Source organism: Lagopus leucura, unplaced genomic scaffold (genome assembly GCF_019238085.1).
Source record: "Lagopus leucura isolate 7727_CA_CO unplaced genomic scaffold, USGS_WTPT01 Super-Scaffold_100002, whole genome shotgun sequence".
Taxonomy (NCBI): Eukaryota; Metazoa; Chordata; class Aves; order Galliformes; family Phasianidae; genus Lagopus; species Lagopus leucura.
Genome location: NW_024962263.1, coordinates 21419728 through 21439217, shown reverse-complemented (window position 1 = coordinate 21439217; position 19490 = coordinate 21419728). Strand labels below are relative to the sequence as shown.

The window sequence follows — 19490 nt, the reverse complement described above, 5'->3', positions numbered from 1 at the left end:
AGAGCAAACCAGCTTGAAATTTTGAGGTGTAGTTTTGTGCAACCTATGAGCAGAAAACGCAGAAAAATGATTTACTAAACAAACACATAGAAGTGTCTTAAATGGATGGGATTCTTTTCTCAAGAGGAAATGTAAACATAAATTTTAGTAGTTGCCTACATTAAATATGATTACAAGCAGTAATTCAACAGGTATAACCTTGATGGATAGATGATGTCCCTTCACCCCAGTCATCACACCTGCTGCAGTTCTCTGGAATTACTTAGCAGCACAGTGCAAGAGGACTTGTTCTTGACCTTAAATTATATGTTGCTATGTACACAAAAATAAATGGTGTTATTTTGATATCCAGCATCAATTGTCAGCCACAGTTATTTCTGTCATAATTACAGAGGGACAACATAAATGCATTAAGATACACTTTTGTTCAGTCAGGTAACTGAAATATCAATAAGCTCTTTGTATACTGCTCTATTTTTTGACAGACAGTGAGAACCTGCTCTTCTCATTAATTTAGAGGGCACAGAATGCTCATTATCGGTGCAGTAAAAAATACCATCTTTGCTGTTCTGGGTTTGTTTTTTGGTTTTTTTTTGTTTTTACTTTTTTGTTTGCTTTTTTTTTCTTTTTCTTCCAGTAAAGATTCCCAGTTGAAAAAAGTTCAGTATTGAGAAAATCTTTTGTTTATCATTTCTGGCGAAGTTCCCGAGATCTATAATCTATTTTTTTTTCTTCTCCGCTGTGCATATTACTGCGAGTAAGGATGATGCAGTTCAGACTCATACCACCACAGCTGTGCAACTCCTTTTATTTTGTTTGGCTTGCAGTGATAACCAATAAAATTCAATGAGCTTGTAAAGGAGATAGCGAAGACAGAATGCAAACACTCAGAACATACAGATGAGAGAGCAGATGCATGAGAATAGAAGTAATTTTGCTTCCTCTTTTGCAACGTTACTATGCTACATTGCTAAAATAACCTTGAAGTTTTCACTAAATGCATCAAATTTCAAAATAAATTTAATAATTAAGATCCTTAAAAATAATGTCATCTTTCTGCTAAATAAGCAAGCATAACTTCTTCTATGTCAGTAATATTTACAATTCTAATCGTGCATATACTGCACTTACTGATCATATCATTATTGAGTTGCTGAAGTGGTCTAGATTTACTTCTGCATAGTGATTAGGTAGTCACAAAAGTTTAGCATTCATCATTGGATCTGCTTTAGAATACCCCACTGAAATATTGTCTTGCTATGTGTAATTCTGATAACATTAGCTTTGCGTACATGTTGTACCAATTTTTCTAAGTCATCAAGCATACATAAACTAACTTTGTTAATACAAATGTATTTTAATAATTCTCAGGAGTGGAATAAATTTTTTAGCATATTAACATTTTTAAATTATTACTCTAGATGCTTAGCTAATCACTTTCTTTCAGACAGTTCTTTCCAGTCATTGTGTAGAAACAAAACCAAAATTATGTCTTCAGCAAAAGACAAGTAAAGATTGCTCATTTTCAAAATATTGTTGAATCATTGATTTAATTTTTCTCTCTTTAGGTTTTGTCAAACTGCAGATCAGCGTTCCCACATTTTACAAACCTTCTACAATCTTTTAAAATACAGAAAGAAATAATTTCGTTATTCCCTACAAGCCTAACAAATGTACAGGTAACTTAACACTGAAATTCACCTTCAGTATGAAACACAGAAAATTACACAAGAGCTCTCTGAAACCTAACAAAATATACTACATAAAGCATTTATAAGAGGAAGTATCATTAATTTTTTTTTTTTACAAATATGTTATTTATAAAATTATGTAAAAAAAAAAGATACAAAAAAGTCACATGATTTGGACATTATATCATTTACATTTGGAAATTTATGTAAAAATTGCTTTTATACTTTCATGCAAGGATTCACTTTTATAATTAACTTTATCAGCATTTGATTCCAAGTCTTCAAAGATGGATCTTTCAAGTTAAAACCAGGACTTAACTCAAATCTCTAAGCCTCTGACTTGCAAATAACCCATATTACAGCTAATGAAGTCATTCATATGATATTCATGCGAGTATAGTCACGTTCATGGATTAGACTTCTTTTCCACTTATATTTATACAGAAATAGGTTGAAAATTCAGCTTCTAGTTAGTAAAATGAAAACAGCTGTTCATTCAACAGCTCTATCAGTCTGTCTGTCCTCCATTAGCCTCTGTGGTAAGAAGCTCATGAGAAACAAGTTCTCAGATACACGGGTATAGTGCAGTTATGACATAGAGCTCAATCCAATTCTTTCCTACTGAAGAAAAGGTAAAATCATTTCTTATTTTCCATAACCCACACAACTAACATCACAACTAACATACTTTCTGATCTCTTTCTGTACTACTTTTTTGTTTGTTTGTTTTGCTTTTTTTTTTTTTTTTTTTTCCATTTCCTCTTCAGACATCACTGTTGCTGGAAACATTTACTGCATTTCACAGGCCAGACACTGGAGGATGGAGAAAAGGCATGTTTTGGGGAAAAGAATTCCAGGAGACAGAAACACAACGAGACAAATTCTTGCAGATAAGGAACTTTAAAAGGATGAGTGGTCAAGAAGACCCGTTGGAATTTATTAATTCATGTACTGCACCAAGCTGGGATTACACACCTGCTGGGATCTAGAAAGAGTGCACTTCTTTGATTTCTTTACTTTTTGAACCTAAGGGCCTCACTCACCTTACCAACACAAGCAGAGTGTTGACCTCCCAGACACTAGCCACCTGCCAAGGCTCTGCGGGTCATAAACCTAAGTTACATGTCCCATTAGCCAGTGCACACAGATAATGAAGTTCTGCTTAGAACAACTTACTTCAGGAGATTCTGATAAATAACTGTTAAAGCATATTCTGAAAATCAAGTTAGTCTAATTTGGAAATCACATGACAGGATCCAGAGGTACCAGCAATAGGCAATGATGTTACTGTTCTGAGCAAAAACAACGCTAACAGAGAAAGGCAATCTCTTTACACAACAGACAACGTCCTATCCACAAAACCTCACTTAAGAAACAAAACTAAGATAGATATGGCAAACGGATGGCAATCCTTGTTCTGCAGAACTGTGTTATCTTTGGGACTAAAATTTAAAAGTGCACAAGAGACCAGTTCATACCAACCAACAAGCTTAAAAAAAATATCTAATCTTGAGAAAAAAATCCCTGTTTAACAAGCCTTTATTCAATTGTCTTAGAATGTATTCAGAACAGTACAATGTACTGAAATTGGGAAAGTGAACTAACTGCTAACAGGTTTGGTTTTTTTTTTTTTTTTTTTTCGGAAAAAACTGATATATAGTTTATTAGACAGTGTAAGCTGCAACTTTATTATTATACTCCCTTCCTGGGCACTGTTTAAACACATAGAATCACAGAATGGTTTGGGTTGGAAAGAACATTTAAGATCATCTAGTTCCAGCCCCCTGCTACAGGCAGCGACACTTCCATCTAGACCAGGTTGCTGAAGGCTCCATCCAGCCTGGTCTTAAATGCATCCAGGGAGGGGGCATCCACAGCCTTACCAGACAACCTGTTGCAGTGTCTCTTAGTAAAGAATTTCTTCCTAATATCTGATCTAAATCTAACCTTTTCAAGCTTAAAACCATTCCCCCCCCATCCTGTCACTACCTGCACTTATAAAAACTCCCTCAGCTTTCCTTTAGGCTCCCTTCAGGTACACAAAGGCTGCTTTAAGGTCCCCCTGGCATCTTCTCTTCTGTCTGAAGAGCCCGTGGAGAATCAAGAAGGAGCAGAACAGAAATGAAAAACAAAGAAATCCACTAAAGCACAAAAAACTGGAAGAGTGTTGTTGAATAGCATTTCAGTAAACTATACAATACCAACTCAAAGCAGCTCAAGTATGGATTTTCTTTAAAGGACCACATACTTCTCAGGATTTAACCTGTAAGGAAGGGATCTGGTACTGGCCTATGACTACTACATCAACAGTCAGATAACAGATACAAACAGATCACAGTCTTGCTAGTGTTGCATGAAATACTAATCCAGCATTTTGGCACTGGAATTTCTTCTAAATAGACCCTAGGGGAACAAGAATTGTCTCTGAAGTGAGCAATCTTTATTTTCACAGCAACCACTTAAGCATGATAGAGATAACAATCATTGTACAATATCCTAAAGTTACATTACTGCAACTATTACAGTGCATTTCTCCTGCAGCTTTAGAAATAGCTAAACACGTACCTGGCAATACTTTGGCAAAGTTAACCCAAAGAATAGTCTCCTGCAGCCCTGACTGTACATTCAGGAATTGTTTGACTGCTCTGTACCACTGAGACCAAGCTGGTCAGCAAGCTGGTCAGCAAGCCGGTCAGCAAGCCGGTCAGCAAGCCAGCTTATTGCAGCAGCTTGAGTGGCCACTCACTTTTATTTGTTAGGAATATCTTGCCCTGATTTCCTGTCTACTTGCTCATATGCTATACACAGACCATATCACGATTAATTTTCTTACTGAAGTCATATCCCACTTGCCTCACTTCATTTTACGCAACATGATGTGCAAGTCATATAGGTAGATGCAGAACAACTTCTGAATCCTCTGATGGGATGGCTCAGCTATTACAATATAGCAATCTTCATCAGTTTTTGTATCCATTCTACTATTTGCCAGCTATTCATCTAACACAAGCAAATGACTGAAAAAAAGTATTCTGTCTCCCTTAAGGGACCTAACCTGTTCTCTTCATGGACATACACATGCAACTTGCCTGAAATTTAGAAAAAAAGTTACTATTCCCAACTCAAAAATAAAACAAAGAGGAAAATACAAACCATGGAACAAAGAGATTATGAAGCGAATAGATCAGCTGTATAAAGTTAGACAAAGAAGGATGCCAAATTTCAACGTGAGGCTACAATTACTCTTTTATATTATTAACTTGAGGAAAACATGCTTTGTTGTTGTTTTTTTCCATGTTGCTCTCCTGTAAGTATTTAGGTATAGCTGAGTTTGAGAAGTAATAGCTTTGCCTCTAAAACCTGCTCAAAAAATGAAAACTTTGTGTAAATGGAAGATATGGTAAGGAAAAGGAAAAAATGTAGATTTTACCTAAAATTTCCAATATTCCATTCTGCATTCACTAGTTTTCTCCTTCATCCATCCATCCTGTTTCTGGATTTATTATTTCATGTCTTAACACTTAAAACAAACATTAAACATTTATGAGATTATTCTTCAATAATCAGTCTACCCCAGTCTCAAATCTTGTTTCTCAAAGTGTTGAAAATGAAACAATCACATTGGTGGAATTATTAAGTCACACCACCCTCAAGCAAAACGCGTCTTCCGCAGGTACACAGGTATAAATTAAAGTTTGAGAAAAAAAATCTGCATTATTATTGAATTAATCATCACAAAACATAAAAAGTCACCTAATCCCACCTACCCCTAAAAATATGATAATTTCCAACACCAAATTGAGGCTGAAAAATTATAAAGCTCAGAGCCTCTTCTACATCACTTGTTCCAGTACTATAGTAGCCTCTACATTAAATTTTTGCTGTATCTCCTCTGAACTGCCCAAGCTGCCACCTACAGCTGTTGTTACTGGTTAAACTGTATGTTGCTACTGAGAATAGCTTATACCATCATCTGTGCCATTCCCTTTCAAGTTCTTATGAGCTAACATAAGATCATCCTTCAGCCTATCTTTGTTAGCCTAGCTTCCTAAAAAAGACAGTTCCCTAAAATCTCGTGTCACATCATGTGGTTTCTGACCATTTTGGTATCCCCTCATTGGACTATTTCCAGATTCTCAACATCCCTTTTATGTTGCTAATGACCAAGACATAGCTGTCCAGAAGCAGCTTCATCAGCTCCAAGCAGTGGTGGTAACAGCCTTCTTTGGCCCACTAGTTATGTTTGTCGTTTCTTCTAACGTAGCCCAGAATGCAGTTAGTATTGTCTGCAGTGAAAACACACCATTGGCTCAAATTCAGATTGATGTTCATAATGGCCCAAGGTGTTTTTCATCAGGGCTGTCACTCAGCCTGATACTTCCCAACCTAGACTGATGAATGGATCATTCAACCTCAGATGCAGAATTTCAGTTGTCTCACTTTGAGACACATGAAACACATGAAACACATGAAATTCCTGTGACTGAATCCTGAGGTTTCTCAAGGTATCAAGATGCTTTATGACTTAAAGACCTACTTCAGCTGCCCAGGCATTATTCACAAATTTGCTCATAGAGTATTCTGTTCAGTTTTGTCATCCAACTCACTAATAAATTAAATTACACAAGTACAAGAATCAGCCCTTTAAGAATTTCAAACTAATTTCATTAGTTTGCTAATGAGTCAAGCTACTGATGACTATCCTTTCAGACCAATAATGTAGCCAATTTTCAGCCCACGTAATACCTAGCTTGTGCTTCCTCAGCTTACTATTGGCAATAATGTGGGAGAAGCTAACAGGAGCATTAGTAAAGTTCCAGTCACACCATATCACCTATTTTCCCCCCTCACTCACGTTGTCAGTCCTTTACCCTACAGGGCAGTAAGATTAGCAAGACATTAAATGCACTTAAAAAATCTGTGTTGACTTCCCATTTGCCCTCTTGTCGGTCTCATGTCTGGAAACAATTGTGAAGTAAATGTGTGTCATGATCTTTCTGGGGAAAGAGATTGACCTGACATGGTCTATAGATCCGTCCCTCCATCCTTCTCCTTGTCTTAAGGACTGGTATAGCAACAACCTAATAGCCTTCTCCTGGTTCTAAGGACTTTACTCAATTGCCATTTCACTGCTGCTTTGCAATCCTATCACCAGAAAAACCTCTTGATAATCTTGGCACTGAGTCCAAAGAAGCTGAATCCACATTGTCTAATGAGTCCCTGAACTGTGTCTCCTCCATGTTACTGTCCCTTGTCTGGAAACAGTTAAAAAACGTGAAATTTCTGCCTTTTCCATGTCTTCCATCATTACATTCCTTCCACAATTCATCCAGAGACACACATTTCCCTTCTGCTACTCATCTAATTTTACTTTATGCCCAGAAATTTAGCTCAAAATAGGCTTTGGTCTTCCTGATTTTGTTAGTATAGTTTCCCAAGAAGTAAAGAACAAAATACATTTAGCATATAAAACACATTACACTAGACATGTACTCAGCTTCTAGATCAGTATGCATGTAAGGGTAGAAATTATAACCTATATTATTTGGAAGACTGATGTAGGCTTTGCACATTGAAACTTTCATCCTTAAGTGAATGCGGACGTCAGAGTTCTGAAAAGTCTCAGGAAGTTTTGTAGGAAAAGAAGAAAACACCACACAAAGCCTGGTTTTTCCCTACTATAAAATAATTGCTGCACCATTAATAAAAATAAAAGAACACAGCTGCTGTTGATCTTGTTAATTCATTCACTAAGATAAATGGAACTGAATTAATCTGTCTCATGCTACGCTGTTGAGCAATGAGCAGAATATCTTGCGAACTGCACAGTATTTATACATATATAAACGAAATAATATTGAACTTTCCAAAAAAAGAAAAGCAAGCAATTTTACAACACAACTGCAAGGATACATTATCTCCATAATTTGATGACTCTTGCAAGCACATACTGAAAAAAGGTAAAGAGTAAAAATGACCAACACGGAAAGGATATGTCAAGAATATTCATATTTTAAAGAATTATATTTATTTCAGAAACTGCTGCTTCTTCGTAAATGCAAATCTTATCCTTGTAAATGTTAACCTGAAGCTTTTCAGTATTCTTATGTCAGCTCACTCATTCCTGGCTCAGTGAGAGGAGGTAAAACCTCTATCTGCAGTTCTAGTTTTTGAGGTAGGACAGCGTAATGATTAAAAAAGAAGACAACAAACATTCAAGTCAAAGTGTGACAAAATAGAAATTTTAACAAATTAAAGATGTTGGTCAAAAAAGACACAAATGAATATGATTTATTAAAAGACCTTCCTTCTCTGCATGTACACTAATGTATTATCACACTAAAAGGATCTACTGATGTGCACGAAGTTTGCAAACAGTAGTCATTACAATAATATTGTAGTATATTATCAAAGCAAGATCCATGATTTTCTCTTTCAAAAACGTTTTTTTTAAATATTGAGTCAGAAAATAAGAAAGAAAAATTAAAACACCTTTCATCATATGACACCTTCATATGAAGGAAGGCTTGTAATGAAAAGGATATGCTATCAAAATGGGCTAACACTGAAAAAAAAAAAACAAGGTCAAGAATTCAGACGCACAGATGCATGAAAGCTTGCATATCCTTTTCCTTTAAAAGTTGGCCTTATAAACTTTATCACCTATACCTGTAAATCTTGCATTCTAACTACAGACTAAGAGACTACCTTGTTAATGAAAAGGCAGTAAAAATTCTTAAAGGACACTAGTTATGTATCACACAAATTTACAGAAAGGAATCGTAAAATAGTTCTTTGCATGACCACAGATGAACTGAGAGGAAGAAAATACAGTAGTGAACACAAGAAAATCAGAAGTCAGAAACAGTCATAAGATTGAGTTCAACACATGTTTTGCTATGGTTGAAAAGGGGAAGGAGCACATTCGTTCTCTTCAGACTGAATGGAAGACAACCAGACATTTATTCCTAGTAGGCACTGCTGTGGTAAATAACTACCAATGAATTTACGCGCCTGAGAATGAATCTCTCACACAGAAGTACAGCACAAGTAGCAGTGCCAACTCAGCGTCAGCAAACAGGCACTGTGTCAAACCTCACTGTGTGGCTATCAAATTTAATATGGACAACTGCCCACTTTCTACAGTCCATCATTCAGCCTCAGCATGAGAAACCTCTGAAGAAGATGTCAGTGCTACAAATAAACTGTGGGGTGCTTAGAAATCTTTATAGACTGCAGTGGGAAAAAGTACACCTTTTATGATGCCTTTCAAACCCAATATGCATGACTGTGGTACATCCAGTCCTTCTTTTAGGGGCAAAAGGACTGACCTAGCATTATACCTGGATTTTGCAATGCATTTGTTCTCCACATGGAAAGGGCACTGGATGAACCCACATTATTAATTTCATCCTAAGAATTTAAGCACTATTTAGATGAGGTTTCAGAACTCACAGATGAATGAGAAAGCAGGAATACGATGTTCTTACTTTATATGTGCAGTGGGAAACATAGCAGTCAAAGTCCTCAGAGAGAAAGGAGTTTGTTCCAATGCTGAAACCATAGATGCACCTAAGTCTCTTTCTGCAGTTGTAGCCATGCAGAAAATGCAACCTATCATAGGTTTAACTGTACCAGAAGGTTGCCTTAAATTGTGGCTGGAATGTGTGGTGTTCGGTTGGTCCTTGCCACAATCTGCCATAAACAAACAACAAACCAACTTAACGAAAGAAATATCTATTGTTACAGCACATGCTACTAAAAACATATGGAAAGAGGCACAGTATCCTCAATTTTTCTGCCATTTGAAACAAATAGAATGGCGTAAGCTGTGTTGTAGTATGTTCTCCTATAAAAGCACTGCTTTGTGAAATAAAAACTGAAGTTTAAATAGTTCGAAGGGTCCGTTTTCCTCCTGCAAACAAAACTAGCACATTCCTATGTTAGTTGGAAATTATTCAGTTGTAGAATGTCAAAGCCTTCAATTCATTAAAAATTGTTACGCTGCTGGTTGACAAAAGAACGAGGTAAGGCTTCCAGTTTATCAAGCTAAGTATAAACTTGAGGATTTTCAAGTGTATTTGCTGACTTACTATGAAGAATAAAGTCTATTTATAACATCAGATGCAGTTACCATCAAGTGCTCTGTCAACAAAATCTTCAAATAACAGTCTACACTGACAATGAAGTGAACAAAGATGGGCATAACTATACACAGGAAAGTCAGTATCCAAAAATAAATAAACCCTCAACTACTCTGAAAGAGGAAAATAGTACTCTTTCCGTGGCTAGCAGTTGAAAAACCTGAACACATACGTATTTCACTAAATATACAGTAAAAAACATAAAAAGGTTTGTACCAAGATACATTGCTATGCTGGAATGAGATAGATGGTGAAAACGGGATAGAGTGCACCTTTTAAATCTACCCATATACATCAGGATTCTGAAGACTATGAAATACATTCAGGTGAACGGATAATGTCAGGTATTTTTTTCCCTTTCTACTCTTTTCCCCTAAAGAAAGATTTCATTGAAAAACACTTTTCAGTTTGAACAAAAACTGGGAAAATTCCTAGACAAAGAGTCTTGTGACGGTATACAAAAGGCTTGATTTAAAACTTAACTACACAGCCAGACATGTAATTGCAGTGTTACTGGCAGGATGGATATATAATTGTGACCAAGAGATAACATTGCCAGGTTAGTGTGCTAGAATACCTCATTAACCAGCAAAATGCCATTCCAGATTAAACAAATAATTATTTTGGACGGTGCTACACAGCTGAGGAAGAAAAGCTCAATGCAGCCAGGTACTAGTTACAGGAAATATCTAAAAAAAATGTGAAAAAAAATGTTTTGTGAGGACTCAAGGAGAGACAGACATGGAAGATGAATGAACACAGATGAAATCTAAGCAGCAAGGCTCATGTTTTAGAAAAACCAAGGAAAGAGACAACGAGAAACTATTTGCTGTGTGACGATCCATACTGAAGAAATTGAGAGAATAGAAATAGAAATACTTCTTCATATGCTGTCAAGTAGATAACCAGTGGCCATTTTTCCACTTAAAAAAGTTGAAGTCATGAGATATTATTACTCAAAAGGGTAAATTCTGGCACATCAGAAAAAAGCACACCACTGTATGTAAGATAAGTGCACTAAGGGCTGTGTCTGATCCAAGAATCCCCCTCCCATTCCCACTCGCTACAGATCCACAAAGAAAGACTGCTCTGAAGAGATAAGTGAATATACATAGCCCTGAGGCTCAAGAGAGAATAATGAAGTGATTGATCACAGCTGTTGAAAATGAAGCCAAACTCATCTCAATGTGAAATGGGATGCAGAGGTAACTCTTCTAGATAGATATGCTATCCCAGAAAAGCATTTCAGTTGTCTGCATAACTACCTGTCCCTTACAGAAATGCAGGTCCAGAACTAAACAAAACTAGTTTCAGGTGTTCAAAATAGCATAGCTTCTATAAGCTATTATATTTGCTTATATACTGTGATCCTTTGACTCTAGTTAACAGCATCTTTCCACGCATGCACCTCCAAGAGGTACTCAGCATACTGTTCTATGCTTTTCTGTAGAAAATAGTCCCCAGCTATTCCCTCAGCGACTGCCTGCTCAACTTCTAACTACACTTAGTTGCTGATGAAGTAGCAATGCAACAGCACAAACATATGACAAGCCAGCAGAGCTGAGCTATGCTGCCTGCCTGAAGCCTTGTCCTCCAGACCTGCACAACAAACAGCTCACCCTGTCGGGCTCAGAGGAAGGAGTGTGTTCCCCATTGCAGAGCTTTCCAGACAGCTTTATGTGAGCCAAGTAATGAACCACGTAATGGCTCAGCTTTGTACCAAGATTGCAAGTCCTCAGGACTAATCCCTGCCAGGCTTTCTCCATTTGAACTTTACTTGACCTGACTGCAGCTTTTATTACTTTGTTTTGCTGTAGCAGCAATTTTTGTAATTGACCAGGTGTCTATGGTAATTTGTTATGACCACAGTTTGTACGAATGGCAGTATCAAGCAGTTATTCTGTGTAGAGTGAGGTATTTAATGCCACTAAAATGATGAAGTGTAGGCCTGATACAACAGCAGTGGCCTACAGAAGTGAAGAAGTAGTTCACTGCAGGCTCAAAAGAGATAAGAGATGGGTGACTGGTTTGGAATTGGAGACCGTGATTATAACTACAGACGAGCACTGGGAGGGTGCATACATGATTAAAACTAACATCAGGTTTAAAATCAAACAACCACAAAGACTTCTGAAGAGAGCTATGGTCTTCAGATCTCTCTCTCTCTAGCCTCAACCCACACATTCCTTTCTGATGACCAGGGAATGCTCAGAGTCATGGTGGTAAGCATATTTTGGATAACAAAATTGATATCTATATGTTATCTGTATTGCAACTGCTATACTTTGTTAAGTACAGACTCTAATTAAATAGTGATTTGAGTGCATTGCTGCATCACTGTGCTAAACCAAAATCCTCCATAATTGCAAGTACTTTCAAATTAATAAAGTTCTATAGTGTATATTAAGCCCTCAATATATAGAATATCCAGAAGAACATGGCTAGAGAGTACTGCTCATAATAAGGTTTCAACAGCAACAACAGAAAGATATCCTAGAAGAGAGGTTTCCAAATGTAAGTAGCTAAAACCTTATCTCATCTACCCCTTCAAAAATAAAACATTCAACAAAGTGTTTAAGAAGAAAAACAGGAGAAAAAACTCTCTTGAGCCACAGAATGTGGATTTGCTGTTTGCATAGAAGAGGAAAGTGTCTGCACAGAGTATCAGTAAACACGTGCAAAGAACTGTGGCTGCACTCTTACATGTTATAGGTTATGCACGTAAAACCTCCCTAAAACAAAGGGAGCCATCTTTGACCAAACCTACAGTTTTATCTTGAGGAAGAGAATTTATGAATTAAGCAATTAATTTTTCTAGAATTTTAAAAATAATTGAAAATACTTAGTAAAATTTCAAGTCTTTTTTTAGCCTTTTACCCATCCAAAATGTAAAAATTCTGATCAAGGGTATCTACAGAAGAAGTTTCTGTCACTGTAAATTTTAAAGATACACTTCATTTCCACCACAAAGGAGGAAAAAGGTAAGTATATATCAAATATTGTTAGGTTAGTTTATTGTGTTATTTAAAACATTTTAATATAACTCATAGATAAACTTATTTGGGTAGTGATGCAGTTTAACTCTCAGATAAACATTCATTACAAGTTCAAACTTTGCTTAGGATGTGTTGAGTTCTGGTTTCTAACACGTGGGGATAAACAGAATTGTATCATTTTATCAAAGTATAACATGCATAGTATTCAACTACACATTAAGTATCTTTTTTTCTTAGAGTACAAAAGATTTAAATTGCCCACAGAAAGATACATTTTCATAGCTCCATTTAGCAGTAAATGCATCCAAGAGTAGAAAACACACAGAAACAGATGGAAAAGCACAATAGAATTACTCAAGTTTTCAAAACGACAAAAAGCATCAAAAATCACCGAAACAATGATGAAAATTTAATTGCCTTCAAAAATCTTTCACAAAGCTCTAGTTACAAAAGCAGGCTGCCTGAAAAGTATTGGCAAGACAAGTGGAAGAGGGATCACTGTGGAATCCAGAGAATGCTTTTATTGTTTCATTTCTAAAGAAAACAAAACAGCAAAAAAAAAAAAAAAAAAAAAAAAAAGGAATAAAACTAATTACCAACCAAAGCATTCAGTTTAGTGTTTTAATAGCACTTTATTTTCTCTCTAGAATAGGTAAGCTGTTTTGAAAAAGCCACGGGCCTCAGAAACTTTTGTTATGCAAATAAACGTAGCTGTCGATTGATTTTGCTTAATTCAAGCAATTCAAGCTTTTCTCAAGCAGGAGAGGAATACTGAAAACAGGAAAATCAAATATACAGAAACACGACCTTGACAATTTCTAGATAAGGAAGTGGAAGCCTTGTATTTTAATAGTATGTTGCTCCATTCTGCACTCTTAGAATAATGCTATCCAATATATACACATTTGTGGTATTCAAAATATATAATGCAGTCAAGTTCCTGTTACAGTGTATTAATATCCAAAATAAATATATTAATGAAAGGAAAGATGATACAAGGAAGAGGCATCTCTTTGAAATATTTTAAAACCTCACTGGAAAAAAAGATAACTCTATAACTAAGGAGTTGAATATATTGGCACACTACTGAGAAGATGAAAAATTATATATAAACTGAATATAATTAACCTGGGTCTGAAACAGAGATGCCAAAATACACAAAGGCAAAGATAGTGCCTGATGTGTGAGGATGAGCAAAATATGAATGTATCATAATTGAACCTATTTAGAAAAATCCACAGATCACTTCAGGTTATTACACTAATTATTGGTTCCTACAAGGAAACAATGAGATTTTATCTATATTGGTGAATATCACACAACATAGCATTCAGTTTAATCAGAAAAATAGCGGCAGAAATCATTCTGTGAACAGATTCACAGCTAAGTACTTGGACAACTGTATGAAACACAGTGACTAAATGAATTCCTAAGCCTCTTCTGTCCTCATAACATTAGAAAACTAGCCTGGATTGAAACATTAACCTAAATTTATGATTTTCTGAAACCTCAAAGATGATATATAGATGTAGAAAGAACAGTCTGACAGAGTGAAGAAAAGAAATGAAATCTTTCATCTTTTAGTGTCATTTTCATCTGTAGTTTTACTTGCAAATATAAAATGTGCATAACATACATACATTTGTCTCCAGGAAGTATGAATACCTAACAATTTCACAAAAGTCATGCACATATATTACCCTCATTTAAGAATGATACACGTTACAAAGTAATAATGACTACATGTTGTGTGTGCTTTTAGACTAGTTTTAACTGAAATTTCTGTAGAAAACAGTTTGATAATGATAATACTGGTTATTTTTTAAAAGTATCTTTCTTTAGACAAAAAATATGTTAGATTTATAAAGCTGGAACAAATTTAACAACTGAGATCACTCTTTTATCCTTGTTTTAACAGGAAAAGTTACCAGCAACCATCTCAAATCCAGAGACTTCTGTTTTCTCTGGAATCAGTACTGTGACTTAAAGAGCATATTAATCAACCATTTCTTTAAACAGAGAGAGAAATGTTCCAACAGTGTAACAGACTAAAGGTTTTTGTTTTGTTTTTAAAGGCAAGTGAAGACAAGCACCTGAAAAATAGTAACTTGATTTGAAATAGGTAGATTTCAAAGCAATTCAGAAGAAATATTAAATGTTACACAACTTCTTTGCATAAGCTTTATGAAAGAGAGGAGAGCTGTTCTCAGGAAAGGCAACTGCTCAGATGGTGAAAAAACTGACCATGAGTCACAAAATCTGACAGAAATGTATGATACTATTTCTGCATTAAACAAAATCGTCAGTGCCTCAAGAGCTCTCTCTTGCTCTTAGGAAATGATTTTATCTCATGTTCTCCAAGCATTTTCACTAAAAAAACTACTCTGCCAAAACAGCCTTTACTAGATCACTGTCACTACATCCATCCTCAGCTTCCAGGAGAGCTGTTTCTGCATGCCAAGAACTGAACTACTGTGAACCACGTATATAGATTCCCAGTGAAAGCATCAGCTTTACTATGTATTTACTCAAAAGGCTCTCCAGCAGCTATTTCTACCTTCAAAAAACAGCATTATGAACAGCTCTCTTCCCAAGAACCTTTTAACACTGAGTAGGATCAAAAGTGTCTTGCACAGATGCGAATTCTTAATCAACAACATACAGCATTTTTTGCAGAAGAAACAATATGGATGCAATAGGAGAAATTAGTGTCCTCAGAAATCATGATTTCTGTTTGTTGGAGAATTTTTCCAATATTTACAGGTACAAAAGTAGATGACAATCAATGAAAGAAAAAGCAGCTTTCACTTTAGAGAAGTTGATAACTCCTCCTCCTGATGAGGACAGCTTGAAAATATCAAAGGTAAAGTTCACTGTCTGGCATCCCTAGATTTCTTAACAATATGGTGTGTGATTCTGACGTCACCTCCAGCAGTGCCTATGACCTGGAAGAAGCTTGAAACAAGAAAAAAACCTGGGTTTACACCCCTTATCCTTTACTTCTTCTCAATTTCACCTCAAAGGTCTGAAACATGAGTTTATTCAGTATGCCTGAGAAGGTGTTAAGCAAAAACAAAATGTCTAATGTATTAAAGCAAGTAGTTTAGGATTCCTTAAAATAAACATAACTCCTCAGCAACAAAATAGAGGCTTCCACTTCTATTTTGTCACAAATCCCCATCTTGAAAAGCATGTAGCTAAATTCACAACAGTTTGAGTGCCACTTCACGTTAAAGGCAAAATTGTTTTTAGATCCCATAAATCTGTTCCTCAAAGTAAGATACAGCACATAGATCTTCAAATGCAAAGCTTCAGATTTTTCCAATGAATCATTTATGTTTCACATAAAAATTAAAAGAAACAAATGTCACATCTATGACTTCTCTGTGCCTTCTTCCATATATCCTGCCCTCTTCGAAGAAAAAAATGCTCATTACAGTACTCAGTATCATAAATCTCAGTTGACTCTCATGCAGTCACACAACATGCAAACACAGGCAATTCTCAGAATTTCAAGTTTCTTTCTGGGCTACAGTGAATAATAAAGAAAAGACCCATACCAAGTAGTGATATCATTCATTCATCCTTCCTTCTAAAAAGCAAGGGCTAGACATCTCAACAGGCAGATAGAAACTTAATCTATTTCCCTAATGCTGAATTGATGTAATACATTTCATCTGCTTTAAGTATGGCAGGAGCAGCCTAGAATTGTTCCAACAAAACGTAGAAGCCTATCAAAACATACAATATTACGAGGAACAGAAAACAGAAATAGAAAGCCAAATCAATTTGCTATTTCAAACCTTTACTACAAAGTAAATTAAATTACATGGCTTTCCCAGCAGCATGGCTGAACATAAACATGTGTCATAAACTGACTTTCCTGAAGTCACCATATATTCTGAGGAATGCATTGAGATACTCCCCAAAATTAGTCTAACTTTTAAGCTTAGTACTTTATGAAAGTATCTTAGTACACAGATCACCTGTCAAGAAACAAATGCACTGGAGAGAACACCAGTGAAGTTTTTGCATTTTTACCCTGTATCACAATGACACAATTGATTACCTTTTTAGACAGCAATAGCATAGGTTAGCTGGTTATTCATAGGAATCACAAATAAATTTGCTAATTTTCTTTTCCATTTAAAATCCTTTTTGGCTTGTGGTTTCATTGCCAAGTTCCTCTAGTACATTCATAAATATTCATAAATATTCAAAATTCATAATTTCATAATTTTTTTGTGTGTAGGGGAAGATTTTTTTTTTTATTTTTGTGCAGTTGCAAATTACATGACTAATCACATTCTAGCAGAATGATCACAAAATTCAGCAACAGAAAAGCAACTTCTCACTACTCAATACAGTATTTCCAACAGATAAGTACACGCATCTACCAATTCCATGCCCATGTATATTTTTTCAACATCAGAAAGCCAATAGCTAAGAGAGATACTTTTCATGGTAACAATATAGAAACACAGTCTGAAACACCTGTCTGAAGTCAAAACAATGATTCAAGCTCAGTCAACACTACTGTCCTGGAAGAAAAAATGCAAACAATCTGTGGGTAAATCTGATACAACATCGTGGCATAAATCCTAAAACACAACTCCATTTTACTACCTTTCTTTCTTGCACTCATCTTTTCAAAAACTGAAAATACGAATAACCTCTAACACACCCAAAGGAGAGAACTGATACATAGCAAACAAAATAATAAGCACAAGATCACTTGTTGCTTTTTTTTTTTTTTTTTTTTAAATGCCCAACGATGCAACAGCTATTATTGCAATGGTATTAGACATCATAAACCAAATTCATGTTAATTTCACTAACGAAGCAGTGAACATCTTACGCTGCTAAGATCACTACTTTATAATGGGAGGAACAACCAAGATGCTTACAGGAAGAAGAAATCTGACCAGAAACAACCATTTATGTCTCTTTCCAGGATACCTGATGCTACAGCTGAAGCAAATGAAGCAGCAGTGGAGACTAGGTGTTTTACGAAGCAAATACAAACCATCTCTTGAGGAATAAAGCGAAATCTAAGACAATCAACCCACCAAAATTAACATAAAAACATCCCAAACTGTCTTTCTAGAATCATGCAGAGTGTCACTCAAAAGGTCTTTTTCCTTCTAATATTGCTAATGCTTCTGATTTTAACTCCAAGGCCAAAAGCTTCTTTCTCTGCCCAATTTTGCTCTACAATAATCTCATTCCACACTGTGCATACAATAAGAATAAAAACAAGCATATAATGAACTTTAAAATCTTGCTATACCTTAAATCTTTTACCTAAAATAACTGGAATAACTAACTTTTCTCAAAGCTACTTTTTGTCAGTAGTTCTTAAACAGCACGATAGAACTCCACACATAAGTCACCAACAAGAAAATGAGACATCTTTCAAAACTAATGTCCACAATAAAGACTAAATATGAAGGAGGAAATCAACACTTTAATTACATTGAAGCTATTCCTAGGACAGTACATGGAAGCATACTGACACAGATAAATATTTTGTGCTCTTTACAACTTGCATCTGCTAATGAAATTATTCATGTACTGCCTACTAAACCTTGGTAAAACCACCAAATCATAATATTCTCTTCCAACACGCAAACATAGTTCTGGCATACCTGTTCTTTAACTGATGCTAGAATGGCAGACGTTGTCTCAGTTTCAGAGCCATCACCGTTGGATGTGTTCAGCACAGGACTGAGGGAGCTTGTCTTATCAGAAGACGAGGGCTGGTCTGGAACAGGCATAGCTTCTGCAGTTTATGGAGAAACAACATCAAAAAAAAAGATTTATTTCAGACTGAATAATTTTTAAAATTCATTTTAAAGCAAAATATATCTCCCAGTCTTACTCTAAAATATGCACCACAGTACATTTGGAGAGGATTCAAATCATTTACAGCTGTGATTTTCATAAAGTATTCCAGTGGCAGCATCCAACACTAAATTACAGTACCATGAAAATAATGAATCATGAAGTGCTTTGCAAACAGTAAACCAACTGATAATACAAGAGAAATAGAACAATTCCAGTGCTGGCTTCCTAATTCAATTGACTATTTAGTATCTATTGTATTTTAAGCTTGGTGACTGTGCTTTTATTCCAGTCTACAGGGTGATTTTGAAAATATTTTATCAGAGTATTCTTGAAAAAAAAACAAACAAAAAACTCAGCACACCAGTTGTTAAGACATTTTTGAGATGTTACAAAACAAGACTTGTACTACTTGCAGGAATTACTAGTTTTCCTTCTTTGAAAAGGACAATGCATTTTTTTCTGGAGGCTAAGCTATATTGTAATACCTCCACTTAAAGACCACAGCAATCACCATTCACATCAATGGCAAAACCTTATGCCTTGGCTCTGTCCCACTTTACTTAACTCAGGTTTTTATGAAGACAGATATTACTTATTTATTTATTTTAATGGAAAGAAATGCGAAGTTTGAAGAGAAGTTAAGGGGACTTGGCTAACAGCAACATACAAAATTCAGGTCACAGAGTAAAAATCAGCACATCGCCCTGACAGGGAAAGCAGGGCTCTATAAGAAGGGAGATTACATTCTATAGAAGTTTGGATCTAAGTTTCAGTACTGCCCAGGAACATTCATTCAGTCTAGATGGGAAGTC

General features: G+C 35.7%; 1 protein-coding gene across 4 annotated transcripts in view; it reads right to left on the bottom strand.

Annotated features, from left to right (window-relative positions):
- The window catches only part of CTNND2 (catenin delta 2), a 619837-nt gene that overhangs the window by 491548 nt on the left and 108799 nt on the right, over nt 1-19490 (bottom strand). For all 4 annotated transcript variants that reach the window (XM_042869378.1, XM_042869380.1, XM_042869382.1 and 1 more), the window contains exon 2: nt 18480-18613. In XM_042869378.1, the coding sequence (XP_042725312.1) occupies nt 18480-18613 (134 nt within the window). The remainder of the gene's footprint in view (nt 1-18479; nt 18614-19490) is intronic.